General features: G+C 39.6%; 1 protein-coding gene across 2 annotated transcripts; it reads right to left on the bottom strand.

Moving 5' to 3' along the window:
• Nucleotides 1–409: 409 nt before the first annotated feature.
• On the bottom strand, nt 410–20976 carry dmgdh (dimethylglycine dehydrogenase). Of its 2 annotated transcripts, XM_004549943.5 has the most exons (16): nt 20730–20975; nt 20256–20424; nt 18365–18463; nt 18121–18285; nt 15618–15822; nt 8771–9019; nt 8485–8683; nt 8019–8188; nt 7760–7913; nt 5442–5607; nt 5181–5311; nt 4063–4280; nt 2798–2955; nt 1411–1470; nt 1193–1327; nt 410–1095 (listed from the first exon to the last, which is right to left on the bottom strand). In XM_004549943.5, the coding sequence occupies exons 1-16, from the start codon at nt 20846–20848 to the stop codon at nt 883–885; spliced, it is 2610 nt and encodes an 869-aa protein (XP_004550000.1). In that variant the 5' UTR covers nt 20849–20975; the 3' UTR covers nt 410–882. The 2 variants fall into 2 exon arrangements, with proteins under 2 accessions (XP_004550000.1, XP_004550001.1); XM_004549944.6 differs by lacking the exon at nt 1411–1470 and having other exon boundaries at nt 20730–20976.
• Nucleotides 20977–22157: the final 1181 nt, after the last annotated feature.

The raw sequence follows: 22157 nt of genomic DNA, 5'->3' as shown, positions 1-22157 counted from the left end.
TTGCATTGTGTTTATTAACTAGCAGTAAATCAACCATTATTTGGCATTAGTTTATATCAGGTATAGGACTATAATTATCTATTAGAAGCTACTTTTTGGTGTTCATCTGTCACAAGGGGTCACCACAACATGTTCGAGTTGGCAGTTTTTACACTGGATGCCTCTCCCGACCCAACCCAGAAGGTATCAGTGTCTTTTCCTCAGATCAAACCCGGGGTCTTTCACTTGTTGTTCAGATGCGTAAACCACTTTGCTATGGAGCTACTATTTAAAAATCTATTATTACTTATGATTTTATTTTACATGCTTCACTATGATGCACTTTTATTTTTATATACTTAAAAGTATGCAGTAAAGCAATGTTAGTATACGCGGCTGACTGTGTAAACTACTAAATGTTAGAGGGAAGGAGTGGGAACACAGTGAGTGCTTTAATTATCAATGTACATCCATTTAATTATACTTACAGAAAACACATTTGGTTAAATCTTTGTACAGCTTTGCAAACACTGATCTTTTTTTAAGCACAAAAGTCAAGACTTATTTGGGCACCATTCAATCTGAAAATGAGTTTTTCTTCATAAGAGAGACAACAGTTGATGCGTAAACATTTGACAACCATTCATGAAATTACAAAAATGAAATTACTCTGTCAACAATGCAAGACACTGTGGTGCAGGAACACCCCAGTTTATAAGACTGTGCTGAGCTTTCGCACGCCTGTTTCAGACTTGTTCCTTGTAAGAAAACGGAATAAAGTTGACCTGAACTGGCCACAGACGTGAACACAAGCAACTCAGGATGTGAACCACCCTGACTCTTGTTCACAGTAAGATTGTTCTTCATTCACTGGTGGGAAACTGATGAGAGGACGGCCTGTGTTTATGCTTTGCTCTGAGCTTTCTTCTGCAGCCGGGTCCGCGTGGGCTCAGTGTGGATTAAGGGCTCTTGGATGACGTTGGCGGGGTACTTCTTCCCAAGCAGTTCCACCTCCACCTTCTGGCCCAAAGTGCTTAATTCCAGAGGTAGATAAGCGAATGCCAGGCTCTGCTGGCTGCTGTAGCTGTAGGCACCAGAGGTTGTGTTGCCAACCACCTGAAGAGAAGGTCAAGGGACATCAGCGTCATGTGAATGATCACCAAATCTCTAAACTAAATTGGAAATTGAGTTTTGATCTTCTGTTGTCGCTAACCTTGCCATTGTACCAGACAGTTTCGTTGCCTTCGGGGTCGATATCATCTGTGTTCACAGCAATGTAGGACAGCTTCCTGTTCAGGCCCTTGGCTTTGATCTCCTGGAGAGCTGCTTTGCCGATGAAGTCAGCAGGCTGCAGGACCACAGACACAAACAGTTAAAGAGGAAATGCATGACTGAAACTGGAATATGAATGCGTGCAGGAAACAACGTTACCTTGTTTAGTTTAATAAAATAATCTAGTCCTGCCTCCAGAGGGTTAGTGTCACAGTTCATCTGTAAAGATCAATGATTAAAAAAAAAAAAAATCATAAGCTGTACTTTATAAAGTAATATTTTCACCAATATAATTGTGTCATTTGTTGTAAATTAAAAACAGTGAAATGCAACTTCACTTTATTAAGGCGGGTCTAATAAAAGGTGTTTGGAGTGTATACCATATACAGACTAGGTGAAAAAGATAAGAGAAGAAACATCTTCTCTCTCAAAAATTCAACTCTGTAAGATTCAGATTCTTTTCCAAAGTCACACAAAGACGTCTTTCTTTCATCTCCATTGTTTTGCAGATGTTCCTCTAATCCAGGGGTTTCAATCTTATGACCCAAGGCCCCAGTGAACAGTGAAATCCAGCCCTCATGATGGCTTTGCAAAGTGTGAAAACCCTAACCCTTCCAATGCAATGCTATTCACGATTGGTCCACTGGGTGTCACACTCTCCTAATGACAGTATCAAGGCCAAAGGCTGATATTCTAATATAAACACTACAAGTTAGACTGTGAAGCATACGCTGCTGTTTATTTGAGGCCTCTTTTGAAAATATCTTTATCATAAAAGGAAGAAATTGACACAGTTTGGGGTTTGGCGAGAAAAAAAATGGACCATAGATCATAGTTTTTCACTGGGCTAAAAGGGAAGCTGTGCGTTTGGTGTTTTCATCGCTGATGGAATATAATATTAAAGGACCACTATGAGACAGATCATGGAGAAAAACCACAAGATTTGTGTTTTTTGAATCAGCCTGGCTGGTGATGCAGCACCCTCCTGACTTCAAAAAAGGACAGCTGTCGTCCAAAACATTATGAAAAGTCCAAAAAATGCATCCCTCCATTTGCAGCCTGTATTTTTCTCTTGAATTTTGTCACAACAAGTAGTTTGTTTGTGTCGCCGTGTTGTCCTTAAAAGTGGATGAATTCATGAGTGAGGTTTTGTGAACTGTAATTTTCATCCCAGCCAAAGATTTGAATTCCCGACAGTTTGACAGCCTTCATACTGAAGAAAGCATCATGCGTGGCCTGCCTTACCACACCGAAGCCTCTTTGATTCACAGGAGAATTACAGGAGGCCGAATGGCTGCAAGGACTTGCTTTTTTGCGAGGCATATTTTATACCAGTTGAATACTTTCAAGAAACTTTTATAACAAAATTGTTATAAAAAGTTACAATATGACACTCAAAGTTTCCTGCTGAAGCTGATTTTGTGGAAGACGCAGCTATCAAGAGGTGACGTTTTCATTTCCTCTGTCTCCCTGTTACTGCGTAATATGCTGCTTCACATTTAAACAAGGAGTTTTTTTTTTCTTCTTCATGTATATATGTATGTACCTCAGCTCCCCACCCTCTAAAGCCCTTCTCCAGTCGGAGCGAGGCCATGGCATAGGTGCCGAAATTGTCAATGCCCTCGTCTTTTCCTGCTTCCATCATGGCCAGGTACACAGCTGCCAAGTCCTTCTGGTCAGTGTACAGCTCCCAGCCAAGCTCACCTAGACACAAAACACTTACACTTAAGAGCATGTCGATACTCAGCACTGAAAACTATGTGACTGAAAGGAAAAGACAAAAGAATGGGGGCAGTCATAAACTCTAAACTATGAGACTATGCACACTGTAAAAGATTCATAAAAATAAAAGAAAATATCCATAAACCGTGAACTGAGACCATGGAGTGTACATGTTTTATAAAAATAAAAGGAAAATTAATGAAATGAAAATTAAAGTAGTTGAAATAGTTGAAGAAAGATTTTAGTTTGAATGAGTAAATTCAAAATTTTATTTAACAGCTCACATTTTTCTTAAATAAAACATCTCAGTAACTCATAATTCTACTTTTAACCCAATAACCATCATTTTGACTTATCATAATTTTACTACTACTACTACGAATAATAATAATAATAATGATAATAATTATAAAAATAACAAGTCCCCATATTGAGTTTGCATCTAAAATCTCTTAATGAATATTTCAGAATTTTGCATTAGCAAGTCATAATATTTAATTGATGTCTAAACTTTGTTCGTAATAAGTCATAGTTTGCATTTTATTTTATAAATTAGGCTAAAGTTTGAGTTATTAAGTCAGAATTTTTGTTTTGGTATAAGTTTGTCTGAGTAATTCATAATATTGATTTTATATTTAATACTTGACATTGTTCTTTTTCCCCTAGATAATAATGACTTATTATTTGACTTAGTATGTCATTACTTTATTAGAATCTTGCATTTTTGTCAAAGTAAGTGAAAAATGTTCACTCGGTATCTCATAATTCTAAGTATCTCGAAATCCACGTGGAGTTTTCGTTTCTTGGGATAAATGAGCCTCCGTATTTTTTTTTATATTCACTAAACTGATGTTTTTGAATTTCTTTTCTTTTGTGTTTAGACACAAAAGATGAGATGTCAGGGGTTCACCTAGAGTGCCTGTAGAAAATTTCACTCTTTTCACTATTTGAAATATTCGGTCTGGACCAGTATGGAGGAAGCACTGGCCAACACTGCTGTTAGGCATGGCTAAAAATATATATTATTGTGCAAAGCTAGCTAGGGAGAGTTGCATTGCAAGACGCAATAAATGAACTGCCTTGCACTACCGGTGTAGGAGATCCTGATGGCACGGACAGGCTTGCCGGCAAGCTGGATGGACTTGCAGTGGAGAAACTTAAATCCAGCTTCACTCATATCCTCATTTGTCAGTTTCTGGAGAACTTTGCGAGAGTTTGGTCCGGCAATGCCCAGCACACCTATGTCTTCTGTCACATTTGTAATGTCAACGTCATATCCACCTTGTGCAACTTCAGTTTCTATCCACCTGTGGCAAGTGCAAATCCACAAGGCAAAGAGCCGTTAATACATTTATAGACTAGACAAATTTTATGGGCTTTGCAAATATGTGAATTACCACTAGATGTCGCTACATGGCATAAAAAAAACTTCCTTTTTTGAAACTGTGGTAGAGAGTTGATTACAGTGAAGGAATGAAAATAAATGGTTTACGATTCTGCCTCGTGATTGGAGGAGCTCGAGGGGCGTTGTGTTAACAGCTGCAGATAGGTTTTAAGTTTCTGCAGTACAAAACTGACAGCAAGCCAGCACAGCTTGAACTGGGCGCAGGACAGAGAGCAAAACAGTGTTTGCTTAACTGCTAACAGTATGAGCACTGTGCAGGTACTGAAATATTGAAATGTAGTCTAAATCAATATGTGCGTGGAGTTTTAGACATGCGGCACTGATTCAGTTCTGCTACTCTTAGTATGATGCAGTACTTCATTTAAAGAGTTTCAGAGTTATTTTTTTTGATGAGCTAATTAGTTTACTCATTTTCAATATTAAATCACATCTTGGCAACTCACTTCAGTAACTGAGATTCATGGGTATTGGTGTATTTTGACCCAAAGCAAACTGAAAGGAAAACACAAACTTGGAGAAAATCTGAAGTATCAGCCTTAAGACAGAGCTCTGTGTTTTTCTGTGCTATGCAACAAAACTCCTTATTTCTCTGAGTAAGACTGTAATAAGGAACCCAGTCTGGAAAATCTATTGAGCCCAGGTTCACTGAAACTGCATGAAGAGATAATGTTTTAAAATATTCTTTTTAATTAAATTTCTATTTTTTATTTAAAGAAACTATTCAGGACAATTATTGCTGCTAAATTATCTACGGCTGAATTTGACAGAGAGTTTAAAGTTTAAAGGGTTTGATCCATTTCACCTGAGGTCGTGCAGCTCCGAACCGGAACCTGTGACGAGCAGAAACCTTCCTGGTGCCAGCTGGGTGATGGTAACCTCAGCGTATACTTTCCCAGAGGGTGTCAGCATGTGGCTGATGTTGGTCATGCCCACCTGAAAACAGGTTATGGAGTTTGAGAAAACTGTGTGGTCAGGACCGTTTGTGCAGCAGTACAGTGCACTGGATATGTGACCAACACAATCATCACTTTATGAGCTGAACAGTTTACATTAGGTCTTCTACCTTGGGCATGGTGTTGGCAAAGAGGCGATCCAAAAGCTTGTGTGAGTCCTTCCCCTTTACTATGAACTTGCCAAAAGGTGTCAGGTCTATTACTCCAACCTTCTCCATCACCAGCTTGCACTCTCTTCCAACCGGTCCAAACCAGTTGGTGCGTTGGAAGCTGGGTCTGAGCACAACACAAAATCAGTTAACTATGTATTTTACTTACTAGTGATTTGCTTATTTTATTACTTTTTCTATTTGAAAGTGTTATACGTTTCACTGTAAAAGGGCAGTGCACTGAGTGAATATTGTTCCAATGGGAATGAAATATAAACAAGACTAGAGAAAAAAAAACACTGATAAAAGTTTTAAAGTTTTGCAGACATACCAACATCTGTGCAGGCACTGCATTCTGTAACATCAAAAAAAGCAACACTATCCATTGCTATTGCATGAAAAATGTTCAAAGCTTATGTTGGAGCAAATTCAACAATCTTTTTAAGCAGTTCTAGTTAGAATTGATACAAGCCAACACATTGCTGGCCCCAAGACTGGATAAATGCATCAAGAAGGGCATCCAATGGTAAATCATTGGCAGACCAAACCATAGTAGATGGATTGAGGCCCAGTTTAACAACAATCACATGCAGTGCTGTTGGCCAACAGGGTGCTGGTGAAAACTGCGCTACTGTTGACTGAAGATAAAAGAGAAGGAAACAGGGAAGGCATGTTTGGAGGCAGCGAAAGAGAAGGAGTGTGGCAGAGAGAATAAGTACTTTAAATGGAGGGACTATGACTGGTAAAGAGAGAGCTGACTGATATGATTGAGAAAGTGAAGACTGAGGACTATGGGGAAGGGAAGCAAGGCCAGAAGCATTGGAGGTAATTTTGAAGGAAGATTATGTGAATAGGGTTGTAAAGGTGAAGAGAGTGCAAGACAGGATCATGCGTTTGAAACTAGAAATCAAAGGGGTAATTGTTGAATGTGTTTATGCCCCAAAGGTTGGATAGTTGGAAGAGAAAGAGGAATTCTGGAGTAAGTTGGATTTAGTGGTAGAGTGTTCCCACGGAGGAGAGACTGACAAGAGATTCACTGGACATGTAGGTGCCAGGAACAGAGAGCATGAGGTCCTGGGTAGGTATGGCGTCAGGAAAGAAATGTGGAAGGGTAGTGGTTGAATATGGATGGTGGTGGATTTTGCAAAAAGGATGGAAATAGCTGCGGTGAATATGTTTCAAGAAGAGGAGGGTGAAATATAAGAGCGGAGGACAGGGGCACACAGGTGGACACAGGTGGAGTTGAAGGTGCTCAGATTTTCATTGGGAGGGACCATGATCGACAGCATTAGAAATGAATATATCAGCAGGAAAGCTCAGCAAGTAGGGAAAGGTGAGATGTTCTTGACATGTGACATCTTTGACCTCCCTACTACACTCCACTGGATAAGTGTTAAAGAAAATGGATGGATGGAAGCATGGATGAAATCAGAGAAGTTGTCCAAAGCAGAACCCCACCCCCCACAGCTGATGATAACCTCATGCTGACACTAGAGAACAAAGCCTGAGCAAAACAAACTCATACCACTACCAATATTCTGTCTTTTAACGGAGTATTCCAATATACAGGCTGATATTTTTTCCATAACATTTCTCATGTGTAGTTATCCAGTACTCATTTACACTCAATTCAGATAAAGAGATAATGTTTTAAAAGACTCCCATGTTATAGCTGATCTGACTGCTCGGATCAACTGGCTGATCGGTCAGGCTCTACATGAGATATCATGAGATTACCCAGAGTGCCTAAAAAAAAAAAAAAATGTGTGTCCAACTATTTGAGATATTCGGTCTGGCTAAAAATATAAATTTTATTGTGCAAAACTGGCTAGCGGAAAGTTGCATTGCAAGACACAATAAAGGTTTTGCAAGATTATAACCGCAGCTTTTAGCTTCCATACAAATTAAAATAACTATGTCCCAGAAAGAGCCAAATATGCAACTGCCAAGAAGGCCAACTGGATATGTTTGAGGTTTGGACAACCCAAAGGCTCATCGACATGTGGGTTTGTAAAAGAGACTTGTGCATCTGCTGCATGTGTTCTTGAACAGTAGCAGCTGTTTAGTTTCAGTGGGGAATTTAAATGGTCCTCTTGTGCTAATATCGTCAGAAAGCCTGTTAGATGATCTCGGGCGAACTTGTACCTGTACTACCTGAAAGAGCTTGAAGGGTGGTGGATGTGGTGTTGTAATGCACAGTGGATTCAAGTGGAAAAAAATTAGCATTCAGATTTTCCATATCAAAAAGACACTGTTAGAAATTTACAGAGAAACCTTACTTGTATCCAATGTCATCTCCAGGTTTGTAGAACCAGTGAGGTTGCTCCCAGCCAGCATGAAAGCCCATAGATCCTTTGTCTTTCAGCAGCTCATAAACACCGCTAGTTCGGCAGGTTGGTCGGCCAGCAAAACGCTCCTCCTTGGGGTAACCAACTGCAGTGACCAACAGCATGAGGAGGACACAGCAGGCTTTTAGTAACAATATAATAGAAGGCTCTGTTCCACAAATGCTGTGCAGCTGTCCCATGTTCTTCTTACCCACATTGTTGAAGCCATAGGATTCTCGAGCTTTGGCACATATGAAGGGTACATCAGTCCACTTGCCATAGCGGTTGGGGTCACATTCGATCAGGTCGTATGGAGGTTCTCCGTTCGTGATCCATTCACTCAGGAACTTGCCTATGCCACCAGCATGAATAATACCATACCTGAACAAATATTAAATCAGAGCTTTAGGTACTATCGATTGGCTTTGATGGATTTTAAGAAAAAAAATAAAGCTTTTCAAAGAAAATCAAAGTCTTCTAGAGGTTTAAGTCACACTGCATCTAAAAATATGCACATCACATTTGTAAGTTACATATAGTTGGGATGCAACTCCAACTGCATGTTGTAATGCTAGCCAAATCAATGACTCATACTACATCAGCTATTTTTTCTGTCTTTCACCTCTTAGCAGTATTTTAGATAGATACGGTTCAGCAACACCTGACTAAACACACACCCAAAGCCAATCGCTGTCCAGTAGTTGCGAACTCCACAGTGTGGTCCAACCATAGGCAAGAGGTCAGGAGTGTATGTGATTGGTCCAGAAACAATGTTAATGATGTCAGCTTTCTTTAGTACAGGGACCATCTCCATGGCCTTTTCCACATGCTCCATTATCCTGTCCAAGTCAGACTCAAACAGCTCCTTTCCAAAACCTGCAGGCAGATAGAAACAGTCATGCACAGGAAGATGAAAACTTTGTAGAAATATTTAGATTGGAAAATCTGATGTGGCAGACAGACCTGGTGGTACTCCATCTCTCACCCAGGAGTCCTGTAAAACCATCTTTTCCATCTTCTCATAGGGGCCAAACAGCAGGCCATCTCTTTCCTGACGCAGGTAATAAGACCCCTCCAGGTCCCTGATGACCGCCAGCTCCTCCTTCAGAGCCTTCACCTCCGGTATCGTTGCTGTCACAATGTACTGGTGATGCACTGGAATAGTAGGGTGTTCAAACCCAATCATCTTGCCAACCTCCCGGGCCCAGAAACCTGAAAACAAATTAGATGCAGTCAGTTCAGCTGAAGAGGTGAAGTCAGCCAACAGATAGAGTTGGCTCGCTCTCAATCTCTAAATGCATCTTTGACAAATATTTGTTCAGAATTGTCGTCTCATGAAAACATAAATGTCAGTCAGTTAAAGGTGAAGGCTCAAGATTTCTAGCTTATCTTTGCATAAAGGGGAATCATGATGCTAGCAAACAACAGCCATTTCCAAAATGTAGCTTCTCATAAAAATTTACAGAAGCAGAGTGGTAACAATCATCTTACTCACAGCATGAAACTGGGCTTCCTATTTAAAGAAACATTTTTTAAAGGATGTTTTTCTTTTATTGTTCGATTCTTTATAAAACTACCAAACAGATTACAGAATGTTTAAAAGGTCTGTTGTCTCTGTGTTTTTAAATTGAAACAGCAATTTATTATCATTATCATGGCATGATCAGATTGTGGAAGAAATGTGATTTAAGTGACTTTGAATGGGGCATGGTTGTTACTGCCAGATGGGCTGGTCTGAGTATCTTATCTGGGATTTTCCAACACAACCATCTTTAGGGTTTACAGACAATAATCCAGAAAAAGAATATCTAGTGAGCAACAGTTCTTTGGGTGAAAATGTTCATGCGAAAGATGAAAGAAAAATGGCCAGAGTGCTTCAAGCTGATAAGAAGGTAACAGCAAGTCAAATAACGATTTGTTACAACCAAGATATGCAGAAGAGCATCCCTGAATGCTCATTGTGTCTAAACTTGAAGCACATGAGCTACAGCAGCAGGGGGAGTCTGGCTGCCACTCCTGTCAGCCAAGACCAGGAAACTACAATCAAAACTGGACAATAGAAGTGCTGCAACATTTGGAGGGTAAGATCCAAATTTTGCATAAACAACATGAAAACAAGGATGTATCCTGCTTTATATCAAACAATGGTTGATGCTAGCGGTGGTGTAATGGTTCCTGGAATATTTCCTTGGCACACATTTGGCACTTTGACACCAAATAAGCATTGTTTTAATGGCAGTCTACCTGAGTATTGCCGCTGATCACGTCTATCCCGTCATGATCACATTTGTACCCATCTTCTGATGGCTGCTTTCAGCAGGATAACACACCAGGTCACAAGGTTGAAAGTCCATCTCTAACTGGTTTCTTGAACATGACAATGATTTCATTGTACTCCACAGTCACCACATCTCAATCTAGTAGAACATTGGGATGTGGTAGAATGGGAAATTCATATAAAGGATGTGCAGCTGACAAATCTACACCAACTACTTTCAACTCCCGCCACAGATTTTCTATGGGGTTGAGGTCTGGAGACTGGCTAGGCCACTCCAGGACTTTCAAATGCTTCTTACGGAGCCACTCCTTTGTTGCCCGGGCGGTGTGTTTTGGATCATTGTCATGTTGGAAGACCCAGCCTCGTTTCATCTTCAAAGTTCTCACTGATGGAAGGAGGTTTTAGCTCAAAATCTCACGATACATGGCCCCATTCATTCTGTCCTTAACACGGATCAGTCGTCCTGTCCCCTTGGCAGAAAAACAGCCCCATAGCATGATGTTTCCACCCCCATGCTTCACAGTAGGTATGGTGTTCTTGGGATGCAACTCAGTATTCTTCTTCCTCCAAACACGACGAGTTGAGTTTATACCAAAAAGTTCTACTTTGGTTTCATCTGACCACATGACATTCTCCCAATCCTCTGCTGTATCATCCATGTGCTCTCTGGCAAACTTCAGACGGGCCTGGACATGCACTGTCTTCAGCAGCGGAACACGTCTGGCACTGCGGGATTTGATTCCCTGCCGTTGTAGTGTGTTACTGATGGTGACCTTTGTTACTTTGGTCCCAGCTCTCTGCAGGTCATTCACCAGGTCCCCCCGTGTGGTTCTGGGATCTTTGCTCACCGTTCTCATGATCATTTTGACCCCACAGGATGAGATCTTGCGTGGAGCCCCAGATCGAGGGAGATTATCAGTGGTCTTGTATGTCTTCCATTTTCTGATGATTGCTCCCACAGTTGATTTTTTCACACCAAGCTGCTTGCCTATTGTAGATTCACTCTTCCCAGTCTGGTGCAGGTCTACAATACTTTTCCTGGTGTCCTTCGAAAGCTCTTTGGTCTTGGCCATGGCGGAGTTTGGAGTCTGACTGTTTGAGGCTGTGGACAGGTGTCTTTTATACAGATGATGAGTTCAAACAGGTGCCATTCATACAGGTAACGAGTGGGGGACAGAAAAGCTTCTTACAGAAGACGTTACAGGTCTGTGAGAGCCAGAGATTTTCCTTGTTTGAGGTGACCAAATACTTATTTTCCACCCTAGTTTACGAATAAATTCTTTACAAATCCTACCATGTGGATTCATGGATTTTTTTTTCACATTCTGTCTCTCACAGTTGAAGTGTACCTCTGGTGCAAATTACTGACCTCTGTCATCATTTTAAGTGGGGGAACTTGCACAATCGGTGGCTGACTAAATACTTTTTTGCCCCACTGTATGTGATGCTATAATGTGAGTACTGACCTCTGAGGTCAGTTTTTGAAAATATGCCACCAGCAGGTGCTCCAATCCAATACTGGCAAGGTGTGCTAGTACTGGTGCAAGCTGGATTTCTAATAACACTGACTGCTGGAGTATTTCATCACTTGCAAGGAGGGTTAAGGGATTAGATTTCATAAAAATGTCACATCACAGGGGCAAACACACAGGTGTACACATAGATATATGCAAGACAGACACACATAAGACCCGAAAATGAAGGCAAGAATAAATAGGACAGCACAGATTAAATAGATTCAATATAAACCACGAGGAACTAGTTTAAGAGCCCTATCGCTAATCTAATGTATAAGCATTACAGCATTAGAAGCAAAAAAGAAAAAAGAAAATACAAGTCACAACTATAAAAATCACATGTTATGAGATGACACCAGACATGAATCAGAAGTTACCCTCAGGGTTCAAAGCTCTACATTATTCACCAGAGCAGTTTTTTCACATAGAGGGCACTTCAGTGTGTAGAAGGAATACTAAGCTTAATTTACAACATCACAACATTTTGGTTAAGTTGCTTACTTGAATGTGTTCACTTAGAGTTTCCCCAACTCTTTCTCTTAAAAAAATAAATTTGCATACACCTGAAGTACAGCATAACCCGTTTTATAAATTAATAGCCACAAAACAAATATGATGGGACACGTGAAAGCAACACAGATGTGTACTAATGCCTTTGCTGGGGCCCAGAGTGTGAAGCCAGAGAAAAACCTGTTGATCCCTGCTATCTTTAGCCAAGTGTTGCAACATACTCTTGTCAGCAACTCTTCACAAGAATTTGTATTCAATCTATGTACTCGTATGTAAGTCTGCAGCATAATAACATTGCAGATTCTATTTACAGTTGGTTACAGGTTGGAGCTTCATATACACAACACTTTAAGAGTTACTGAGTTACCTAGTAAACATTGGTTAATGGAGTAAAGTTTGTTTCTCTGAGAATTATAATAGTCAGACCAATTTACTGTAAAATCAGAGGCTAAACAGCTGTTTGCCACATGCTCAGAATATGTCTAGTTCAGTGGGTGCTGCTAGTCAACTGTGGTATGAGTAAAACAACTTTGAAGAGACTCAGTTTATTATCAGCTACTGGAGGGAGAGCGATTCAAGTTAGCAAGAAGTAATACTTAAACGATTCAAAACAAAAAATGGTTAACCCAGTTTATATGTTACAATGTGAGGCACTGAATGGTCAGAAGAGATATCCAGAAGTGATGGACTGTAGTTTATATAATTAGCTAAATGTAAAGGATAACATAATGCAAAACTGCCAAATCACACTTACTGCTTCCACAGGAATTCAGAGGGCAGGTAGCAGCAGGTGCTGCTAAAAATGCACTTCATTTATGGATCATTAGAAAGTGTGAACACCTGTATATAGTTTTGGCATTTTGCTGGTCTGGAAGATTCAGGGCTGTGTCAACACAAAGCCACAATTGCTGCAAAGTCAGATTGTACATTTTGGGGTGGCTGTGGCTCGGGAAGTAGAGCAGGTCCCTTACTAATTAGAAGTTTGGTGGTTTGATGCCGCTCTGTTCCAGTCCGCATGCAAAATATACTTGGTTAAGATACTAAGGTGCTCTCCGACGTATCCATCGCAGTATGAGTGTGTATGAATTTTAGATAGAAAGTACTTACATAAGAAAAGCACAGAAAAAGTGCTTGTGTGAATGATTGATTAAGGCGAGCTAAACAGAAGTGCTCTGAGTGCTCAGAGTAGATATAAGAACCAGCCCATTTACAATGTTCGCATAGACTGCAAAAGAACCCCCCCAGCAAAAGCTACATTTCAGACTGTACAGGGCTTGGTTAGCATGCTAAATTTTAAAATTAATGACAGTACAGTACAAAAAAAAAAAAACCAAAAAAAAAAAACCCACTGAGCAGGTATCACTTGTTTGGAAGGGTTGCCAGAAGAAAGCCTCTTCTCTTCTCATATGAACAAACCACAAGACCTCTGCAACAATGTCCTTTGGACAGAAAAAGTGTAGTCACAGCATAAACACCTCATAACAACTGTGGAGGTGGAGGGGTGATAATAATCTGGGCTTGTTTTGCAGCCAAAGGACATGGGCACCTTGCAGTCCCTGAGTCGACCATGAATTCCTCTGCATATTGCAGTTTCTACAGTCAAACATGAGGCAATCTGTTCAACAGCTAGTGCTTGGCTGAAATTTATGTCATACAACAAGACAGTGATCCCAAGCACATAAGAAAATCTGCAACTGAATGACCGAAAAAGAAAATAATCAAGTTGCTGCAATGGCCCAATCAAAGTCAAGACTCCTGACTGAAAGGCTGTGGGCGGGGCCTTAAGTGAGTGGTGCAAAAACAAACACTCATAAACCTCAATGAACTAAAGCAAGGTTTTAACTTTGCTAGTTTGGCCATACATTTACACTATTTCATCATGTGATCTGCTATAATAAAGATGGATAAGGAAATGAAAGGGTGAGCTACAAGTTACTGATCTAATGCTAATGAATAGTTTTTAAGACTAACGGTTAAGTAAGAGCTAAAAATGATAACTAGTGAAGTATTAGAAACAGTTTTTATTAATAACAGATCGAAAGTTATGCAATGGTGAAGAAGATGAATACATGCAAAAATCACTGAAACAACAAATGAAATTCCAAGTAAATAGAACCAAACCAGCCTGTACACACATATTTTACATGATGAACAGACTCTAGTACTACAGACAGAAACATTGAGAAAACACTGAAGATAATCAAACGATCGCCTCGTATATTAGGTTCACATGGCAACCATGAGCTTTGGCTTCAACTGAGCCCTCTTTGGTAAGGAGGATGCTTTGATAGGAAGAGGACTTACAGGCTGTACTGCAGATCACACTTTCAACTGTGAGATGTTTTCAACAAAGAGATGTTTGCTGTAGAAGCATAGAGTTTGAGAATGTAAAGGAGTTTTTTGCCACGCTATGTGAGACTGCCCATGAAGCAGAAGAAACTCAAGAACCACAAAAAATTATATTAATCGAATAAATTTAAACTTATTTTGTAAAACTTTGCCTTTTGTTAAAGCTAAACCACAAACCCAAGGTCCCTGCATGCAAGAAGGAGCAGCTGCACAGCAGTAGTGAAAGGCTTAGAACTGCATGTCAGGAGGAGGAGGATTACATGTGATGCTGCTTCAAGATTGGATGAAATCTGACCTGTTGCCCTAAGTCGATTGGCTGTTACAGTGATGGCGAAATGCCAGCAAGGCCTCAACATAACTGGATTCAACCAGAGTAAAGAAAATATGAAAGGAAGAAAATGTGAATGAAGTAGTAAATATGCTCTGCTGCTAAACATTTGCTATTTTCAGCTTCTTTACACCTTTGTGTGTGCTCCAAAACACATGAACAGACATAGTTTTGTTTCTAGTTTGTTATTTTTAAACTGTGCACATCTTTCAAATTCTTGTATTTATTTTTTGGCGGTGGTTGTTTGACTACAGTCGCCATTTCATTTGCCATTTGTTTCTAAGTTTGTGCATTACATTAAAAAAAGGGTGACTAATGAAATGCATGACTCCACAGGGGAGCACAGACAGAAGAAAGAGAGTGAAGCACATTCTTGAACTTCTGCCAGAAAAACAGGCAACAGCAGCAAAGAGCCGCGGCCAACAAAATCCCCCAAGAACTGGTATGACCCGGTTCAGACCAAAAACTCTGTTTTCTAAACTTTTCAGCCAGTGGTCTGGGTGGGCAAAGGTCTCCTACCAGAGTATCTATAGATAGATAAGGTGTTTTACTGTGGTCTGAAATCCGATATCTATCCTTTTCCCACAAAAAAAGAAACAAATAAAACAAAAACTATTCTTCTTTTACCAACATACACACGAAGAAACTTGAGACAAAGAAGAAAAATCTGGACTTGAACATATTCACATGTGAGTTGCAGACTGCACTTATTCCCTTGTACTTTTCCTTACATTTTCTGCATGGATATAGTGTTTACCATCTAAAATATCAGGATCACCGCTCCTATTATCCTTTGAATAAATGCGTATAGAGATTATGAATATTCACCTGCTGTGTTGACAATGCGGTTTGCCCGAATTGTTCCATGAGAGGTCTGCACGTCCCACTTGCCATCAGACGTTGGCTCGAGGCTCGTCACGGGGGCATTATTATAAATCTGGGCACCATACATACGAGCTCCAGCAGCCAGAGCCATAGTCAGAGAGTAAGGGTCGATGTGGCCGTCTCCTGGGGTGTAAAGACCTGCCAACACCTAAGATTAAACAGAAACCTTCACACAACAAATTCAAAATGGTGATTCAATAATAATAATAATAATAAACTTAATAATTAGCTGATCAAGCAGCTCCATGAAGATATATTGCTAACAGTGAAATATATCAACTCTATCGACTCAACTATCGACTCTAAGCACTTAAGCAGACGCAGGTCAACAACATATCAACAGATGTCTCATTCTTTGGGTCATTTAACTTAAGAGGTTTGTAGGTTTTACCTTTCTAAGCTGATGTCATACCAAAAACCTAATATTAGATCAACTAATTATTCCCTTATCATAACTGTGTTTGGTAAATTTCAGGAGCGCTGGATCAGGTCAACTTTAAAGCCCAACTTTACAACACTCGTCGAGATGTTTAGCTTTGGATCTAATGCTAAACTGTGAACTTTGGACAGAGCCAAGAGCACAAAACCAGGAACATACAATGACATGTTTCAGCAATAAAATAATAATAAAAACATTTCTAAATTTATTTTAAACTTTAATAGCTCATCCATTTTTCAGCAAGATTTCTACTCGTGTTTAAAGCTCAGATAAAGTAATAATTTTTACATATTTCTTGATTTGGATCACTCCCAACCGGTCATGACAGATGGCTGGCCTTCCCCAAGCCAGAGGTTGCTTCCTGTTAAAAGGGAGTTTTTCCTTCCCACTGTCACCAGGTGTTTGCTCACATGGGGTTCATCTTACTGTAGGGGTTTTCTCTCTATTGTAGAGTCTACAAACCTAATTTAATCATTAAATATAGATATAGATATACAGATATAGATCAGGGATACATTTATACTGACATGATTATCTGAAATGTCTGAACTAGATGGAACTAGTTTGTTTACAAAACCATGCTACAAATAAAAGATGCAGAGAGTCATTTAGAAATGTCACATAGTTTGTGCCATTTGAGAGTCTAGCACTCCAGTGTTACAATACTCTCAGCACTTTTTAAAGTATGTACCAGAGCAGCATTACAACTAAGCAGACGCATGCATGGTCTTAAGTGGGGGAATGTTTATGGCAAGTATCTAACCAGTTCTTGAAATACATTGCTTGAAATCTGTTAAACAATGAGCTCATCACTTTATCTTGTATTTTCAATATAACAGCTGATAGAGGGTTATGAGAACCTTTTACTGTCTAAAAGCTGGTATTGGAATTGCCTGCAAAAATCCAGTATTGGTCAGAGTCTAAGTTAAACATCTCCTTGCTGTAGTTTCATAATGGAAAAGGAAGCACTCCAAGAACGCAAATGTCCGCCAAGGCAGTTCACTGTCTGGGCAGTGTTTCCTTTTAAGGGAATAGCATTATATTTTATTTATATTTATTTTGTTTTCTTTAATCTTTTTTAACGTGCTTTCAGAGGTTTGTAGCGCACTAAAAACCATGACCAATGTTTACTTTAATTACACAAACAGGAGAAGGTAATGGATAATAGGTATTGATTTGTAATCAACAGGGAATGAATATTATTACTTATACAATATAGAGCTTATTGTATAATATCATTATTATTTATAATTTTATGAAAGTTTGACCATATTTGATGTTGAAGAAGAAGTCAGAAGTCCAAAAGTAATGTGATATTTAGAATGCCCATATATCATTCTCTATATGCTGTCAATACAAACAACTGCAGTAAGGAAAAAGGGTTTTAAATAGCTCTGCACAGCATCTCTCTGACTTTCAGATTAATCTACTGACTTTTATAAAAGGTCAGAGGTCAAATGTGACGTGACACTTAAAATCTTTATACAGTACTTTCTATATGTTGACAATACACAGCACACTTGTAAGACTCATCTAAGTTAAACGGTTATTTCTTGACCAACAGGTTATTACGCTGACCTTAATGACCTTGGTGGATGTAAGAAAAATTTTAAGGCACTTACTCTCCACCCCTATAAAGTTTTATCAAAATTAATCTAAAACTTTTCGAGCTGTTGCGCTTATAGACAGTAAGCATGGCAAGCACGTGTGCAAAAAACATATCCTCCATAGCAGAGGTAATAATTAGTGAACAGTTAGCAGAGTGATATTTATCTTCTCTAACTCTTGTCAAGAAGTCAAGTATTTGGCTTTAAAAGTTTTGGGTAATTGAATACCAAAAAACCACATCTGTCAAGGTTCAGATAAACACTGTGCTTCTTCACAGTTTCTAATGTCTGTTTCAAGACAATAAAAAGATTGAGCAGGAACAAGTTTGAGAACAATCGAATTTATGACTTCTTGCTATCAGAAGTCATTAATGTGACTAATCCACAAAGGCATACAGACCTTATCCATATTAAGCAGAGGGAAGAGTTCTTGGATTTTTTCTGGTCCGATGAGGTACTGTTCTGTCACATGCCAGTGTGTGCGGGTCATCTGGTACTTCATTTCATCCACTCGAATCGGCGTTGAAGCAATACGAATGCTGCCAGGCTGGTGCAAGCCCACTGCCTGCAGAGAAAGTCAATATAAAAGATATACAAATATACAAATACAGTTATGCTTGTAAAAGCTAAGGAAAGTACCTCACCTGTCCAGTTTCAGCCTCCAGGGTCTCATATAATTTTATGCTGTCATGATGGATTTTCTTGAGGTTGATCCCTGGATGGTAGTATGTTGTCAAGCCAGCCTAAAATACAAACACACCATTAAGATAATTGGAAAATACACCCAGCAAGATACTGCTTTCACATATTCCAACTTAAAGCTGCAAGAACTGCTTTTTGGCCACTTGGGGGCAGCAAAAAAAAAAAAAATCAATGAGCCAAAATACTAAAATATTCCTTAAAGCTGTGGGAGCTCTAAGGAGCATTATAGCAATACACATAATCTGAACCGCTAATATCGCTCTTCATTAAACATTAAAAAAAGAAATCACAACTTCTGCCAGCAATGTTGTGGGGATGGAGCTGGACTCTCTTGGGGTGGTGATGGAAAAGCGAATGTTATCCAGGATAAAGTCAGTGTTGGATAATTTCTCCCACCCACTCCATGACGTGCTGGCTAGCCACAGGCGCACGTTCAGTGAGAGACTGAACCACTGAACGACACAGGAAATCATTCCTGCCTGTGGCCATCTCCCTGTACAACTCATCCACCTAATACACAGTATAGTGCTATAGCTACACCCTTTTTATATATTGTGCTATTTCTTACTTCTTGTATTGTCCATTTTTGTTATTGTTTGTACTGGAGCACTGTAACCAACATAATTTCCCCTAGGGATCAATAAAGTATTCAGATTCTGATTCGAATTACATATATTGGTTGGCAATTATAAGTCTGCAGCTACCCTAATTCCTCACCCAGTGTCCACTGGGTCCCTGCCCATCCAATGAGGCAAGTAAGTGAAGAGCAAGTTTCCCCTCTGACATGTGAAATGTCTATTAATAGTATAGGAGTGTTGCGTTTTTGTAAATGAATAACATGGAGTGTAAGGAGCAAGAGGATCAGGACCACAAGTACCTTGAAAACTTAACAGTTGCTCTCACTGGAAAGGGAGTAACAACTGGATGACAGCCACTTGCCAGTACTCGATCTAAACACTTTCACTGTCAAGGAAGAGCCAGACTTCAGTTTTCTAGCAGTATTAACCTCCTAGGACCCTGCGTCCACATATGTGGACATCACATTTTGGGTTATTTAGACCAAAATACTAAATTTTGCTCTACATGGGCCTGATATCCTCTTACGAGGACACTATACTGCTACTGTTCTATCAAAATTTTAAACAAATATCCTCATATGTGGCTCTGATTTTTCTTAAAAACAAAAATAAGGTAAAAAAAATCTGGTAATTCTTTGTTTTTACATTCATCGGGCCTCAATCAGCCCAAAAATCAAAGAGAAATTAAAAATGCATGCTGTGAAAGAGTTCAGGTCTTAGGAGGTTAAAGGCTCAGTACCTTCAAATTATTCTGGAGACATGTTATGCTTATCATTACACCACATCACTGACCCAAGACCCAAAATTGAGTCATTTTATTATATTTTTCTTAAGTATTAAGCTAAGAAAGCTCATTCAGAGAATATAAAAATAAAGGCAATTTGAAAAAAATAATAATAATTGTTTCTCATTTTCCAAGCACAAATGCCAAATATACCCTCTTTCCAGTCTCTTAATTTTGAGCATTTGCTTATTCTTCTCTGTTATGCAAAACTCCAACTGTCAGATTACAATTCAACTGAAGGAAAGAAGCCAAATGTAAAGATTTCTTTCAATAACTGATGTAAAATTCAAGTTTAATGGGAGCAGTGGTTTATTGACTTTGGGCTGTGGTCCTTTCAACGTTAATGAAGGTAATAATGGTCGCCAACCAACATGAAAGTGAAATGTGTGACCCTGGCCTTTCTCTGGCTTCACATTCAGGACCCTGCGGACCCCTGTAGGGTCTTTGGTCTCAGCACTTTTGTAAACTTACAGCATGCCAGGTAGATCCAGCTGTCAGCTCAGTCTTCTCAAGCAGAACCACATCCTTCATCCCAGCTTTGGCCAGGTGATAGGCCAAGCTGACGCCCACACACCCTCCACCAATGATGACAGTCTCTGCAGTGTCCTTCCACCGCTTTCCCAAAACTGAAGATGCATCACTGCCAGGACAGGAAGCAATTTAACTGCAGGTAAAATAGCTACAGCGCCATGCAACATGCACAAGTTACAAAAGTAGCTTGATAATGATGTACTGAGGTCAGCAAGTTGAGACTTTAAGGTCAGATAAGACTAAAGTGTGTTAAGTCCAACAGTTTTGTGTGAAGCTTGCATATCACGTTAAGTTTTGCTGCACAAATCGATCACTTTCATGGCATTTTTAAAGCCTCATTTGTGATCGTTACCCTGACCAAAACTGGCTGCATGAGACGAATCCTTAAAAATGAATCAAACTAAACTGTCTCACCTCTCCTCTTGTTTTCTTGAGGTGCAGCTGATGGTTCTCAGAGGCTGCCCAGCGACGCCTCGACACGAGGCTAAATCTCTGCGCAACTGAACTCTGATGAGGTTTAGTATCCAAGCCATGACTGAGAAACAGTACTGATGTTTAAAAAAACTACCAATGCACCACGAAGCATGACCAGCCCCCCTCTCTCGGAGTCCCTGTACTGTCGAGTGCAGTTACAAATATCCCACTTTTGCACTGACAGCCGCTTTGGCACGCCCACAGTTCGCGAACCAAGTCAGGACGAAGGTTTAACGCAGTTAACGCTTTGTGTGCTGAGACTTCAAATGTAGGTCAGTTAGGCTGGTTTAAAAAAAAGAAAGAAAGAAAGAAGAAAAACTTTGTTGAGGGTTAAACTAATGTGCTGTCAGAGAAAACCCTCATTAACATTCTGTAAGAGTCTGTATTTGTTTTTGCAGTAACTGGTTTCTGAACACACACTGAGTTTTTTTTGTAGGTGTTAAAACCGTTGCAGGACTGTTTTTATATCTATACAGGGATGTCGTTTTAGCACAAAAACTAATGGCACTTAAAAAAAAATTGTGAGCATTTGATCAGTTTTTTTCAGCAACATCTAAAAAAAATGTAGCAGTGCCATGTGTTTATTTTATGAACAGGAAGACAACAGGAATCACTTTAGGTTTGCAGAGGTTACATAAGCTCTGCAGAAAAGGTGATTAATGTGACAGAGTCCTGTGGTCTGCCATAATGACAGCAGCGCTTTAAGCCACAAAAACATAACATGCAGAAATTATGCTTATAATGCTGCTGATTCTAGGGAGATATAAAACATACCAAAATGTGCATAACTTGTTGATTCATAGTGCAGTACAGTAACACTGTTTTTCACAGAAAGCCTTGCACCAGTTGTTTGTATCACCAGGTTTTTTGTGTCAATAGAATCGACTCACAAATGTCTGTCAGATCCAGTTTGAACAATCCATTCAGAAGCATTTATCTCTGAGTAGCCCTTGAGCCTGTAACCCAAGCGGGACAGCTGCAGCAGGTTTGAACTGGGTGCTGATAACTGCTTTATATGAACACAGAAATGAAGAAAGGATATTCACTACAGTACTGATTCATGTTGTGCATGTAATAGCTAAGCTCACAAAAAAGAAAAGCCAGAGTCTACGCAAACGCATGCAGTGGAAAAATATATAACTTTACACAAACACTTGCAAAATAACAACAACAAAGGAACAGCACCGCTGTTGCTGGACTAATTATTAACTCAAACATGGACTAGAAACAGGACTTGATCAGTTAAAAATTTACTGCGTTGTGTCTGATAAAGACAGGTTTTGGGCATCACCACACATGGTGCTGAAGATAAAACTGTAGCAGTGTATAGGCTGCCAGCTTCTGTTTGGACTATAATGTGCTGCACAT

Source organism: Maylandia zebra, linkage group LG7 (assembly GCF_041146795.1).
Source record: "Maylandia zebra isolate NMK-2024a linkage group LG7, Mzebra_GT3a, whole genome shotgun sequence".
Classification (NCBI taxonomy): domain Eukaryota; kingdom Metazoa; phylum Chordata; class Actinopteri; order Cichliformes; family Cichlidae; genus Maylandia; species Maylandia zebra.
This window is presented reverse-complemented; position numbering and strand designations above follow the sequence as displayed.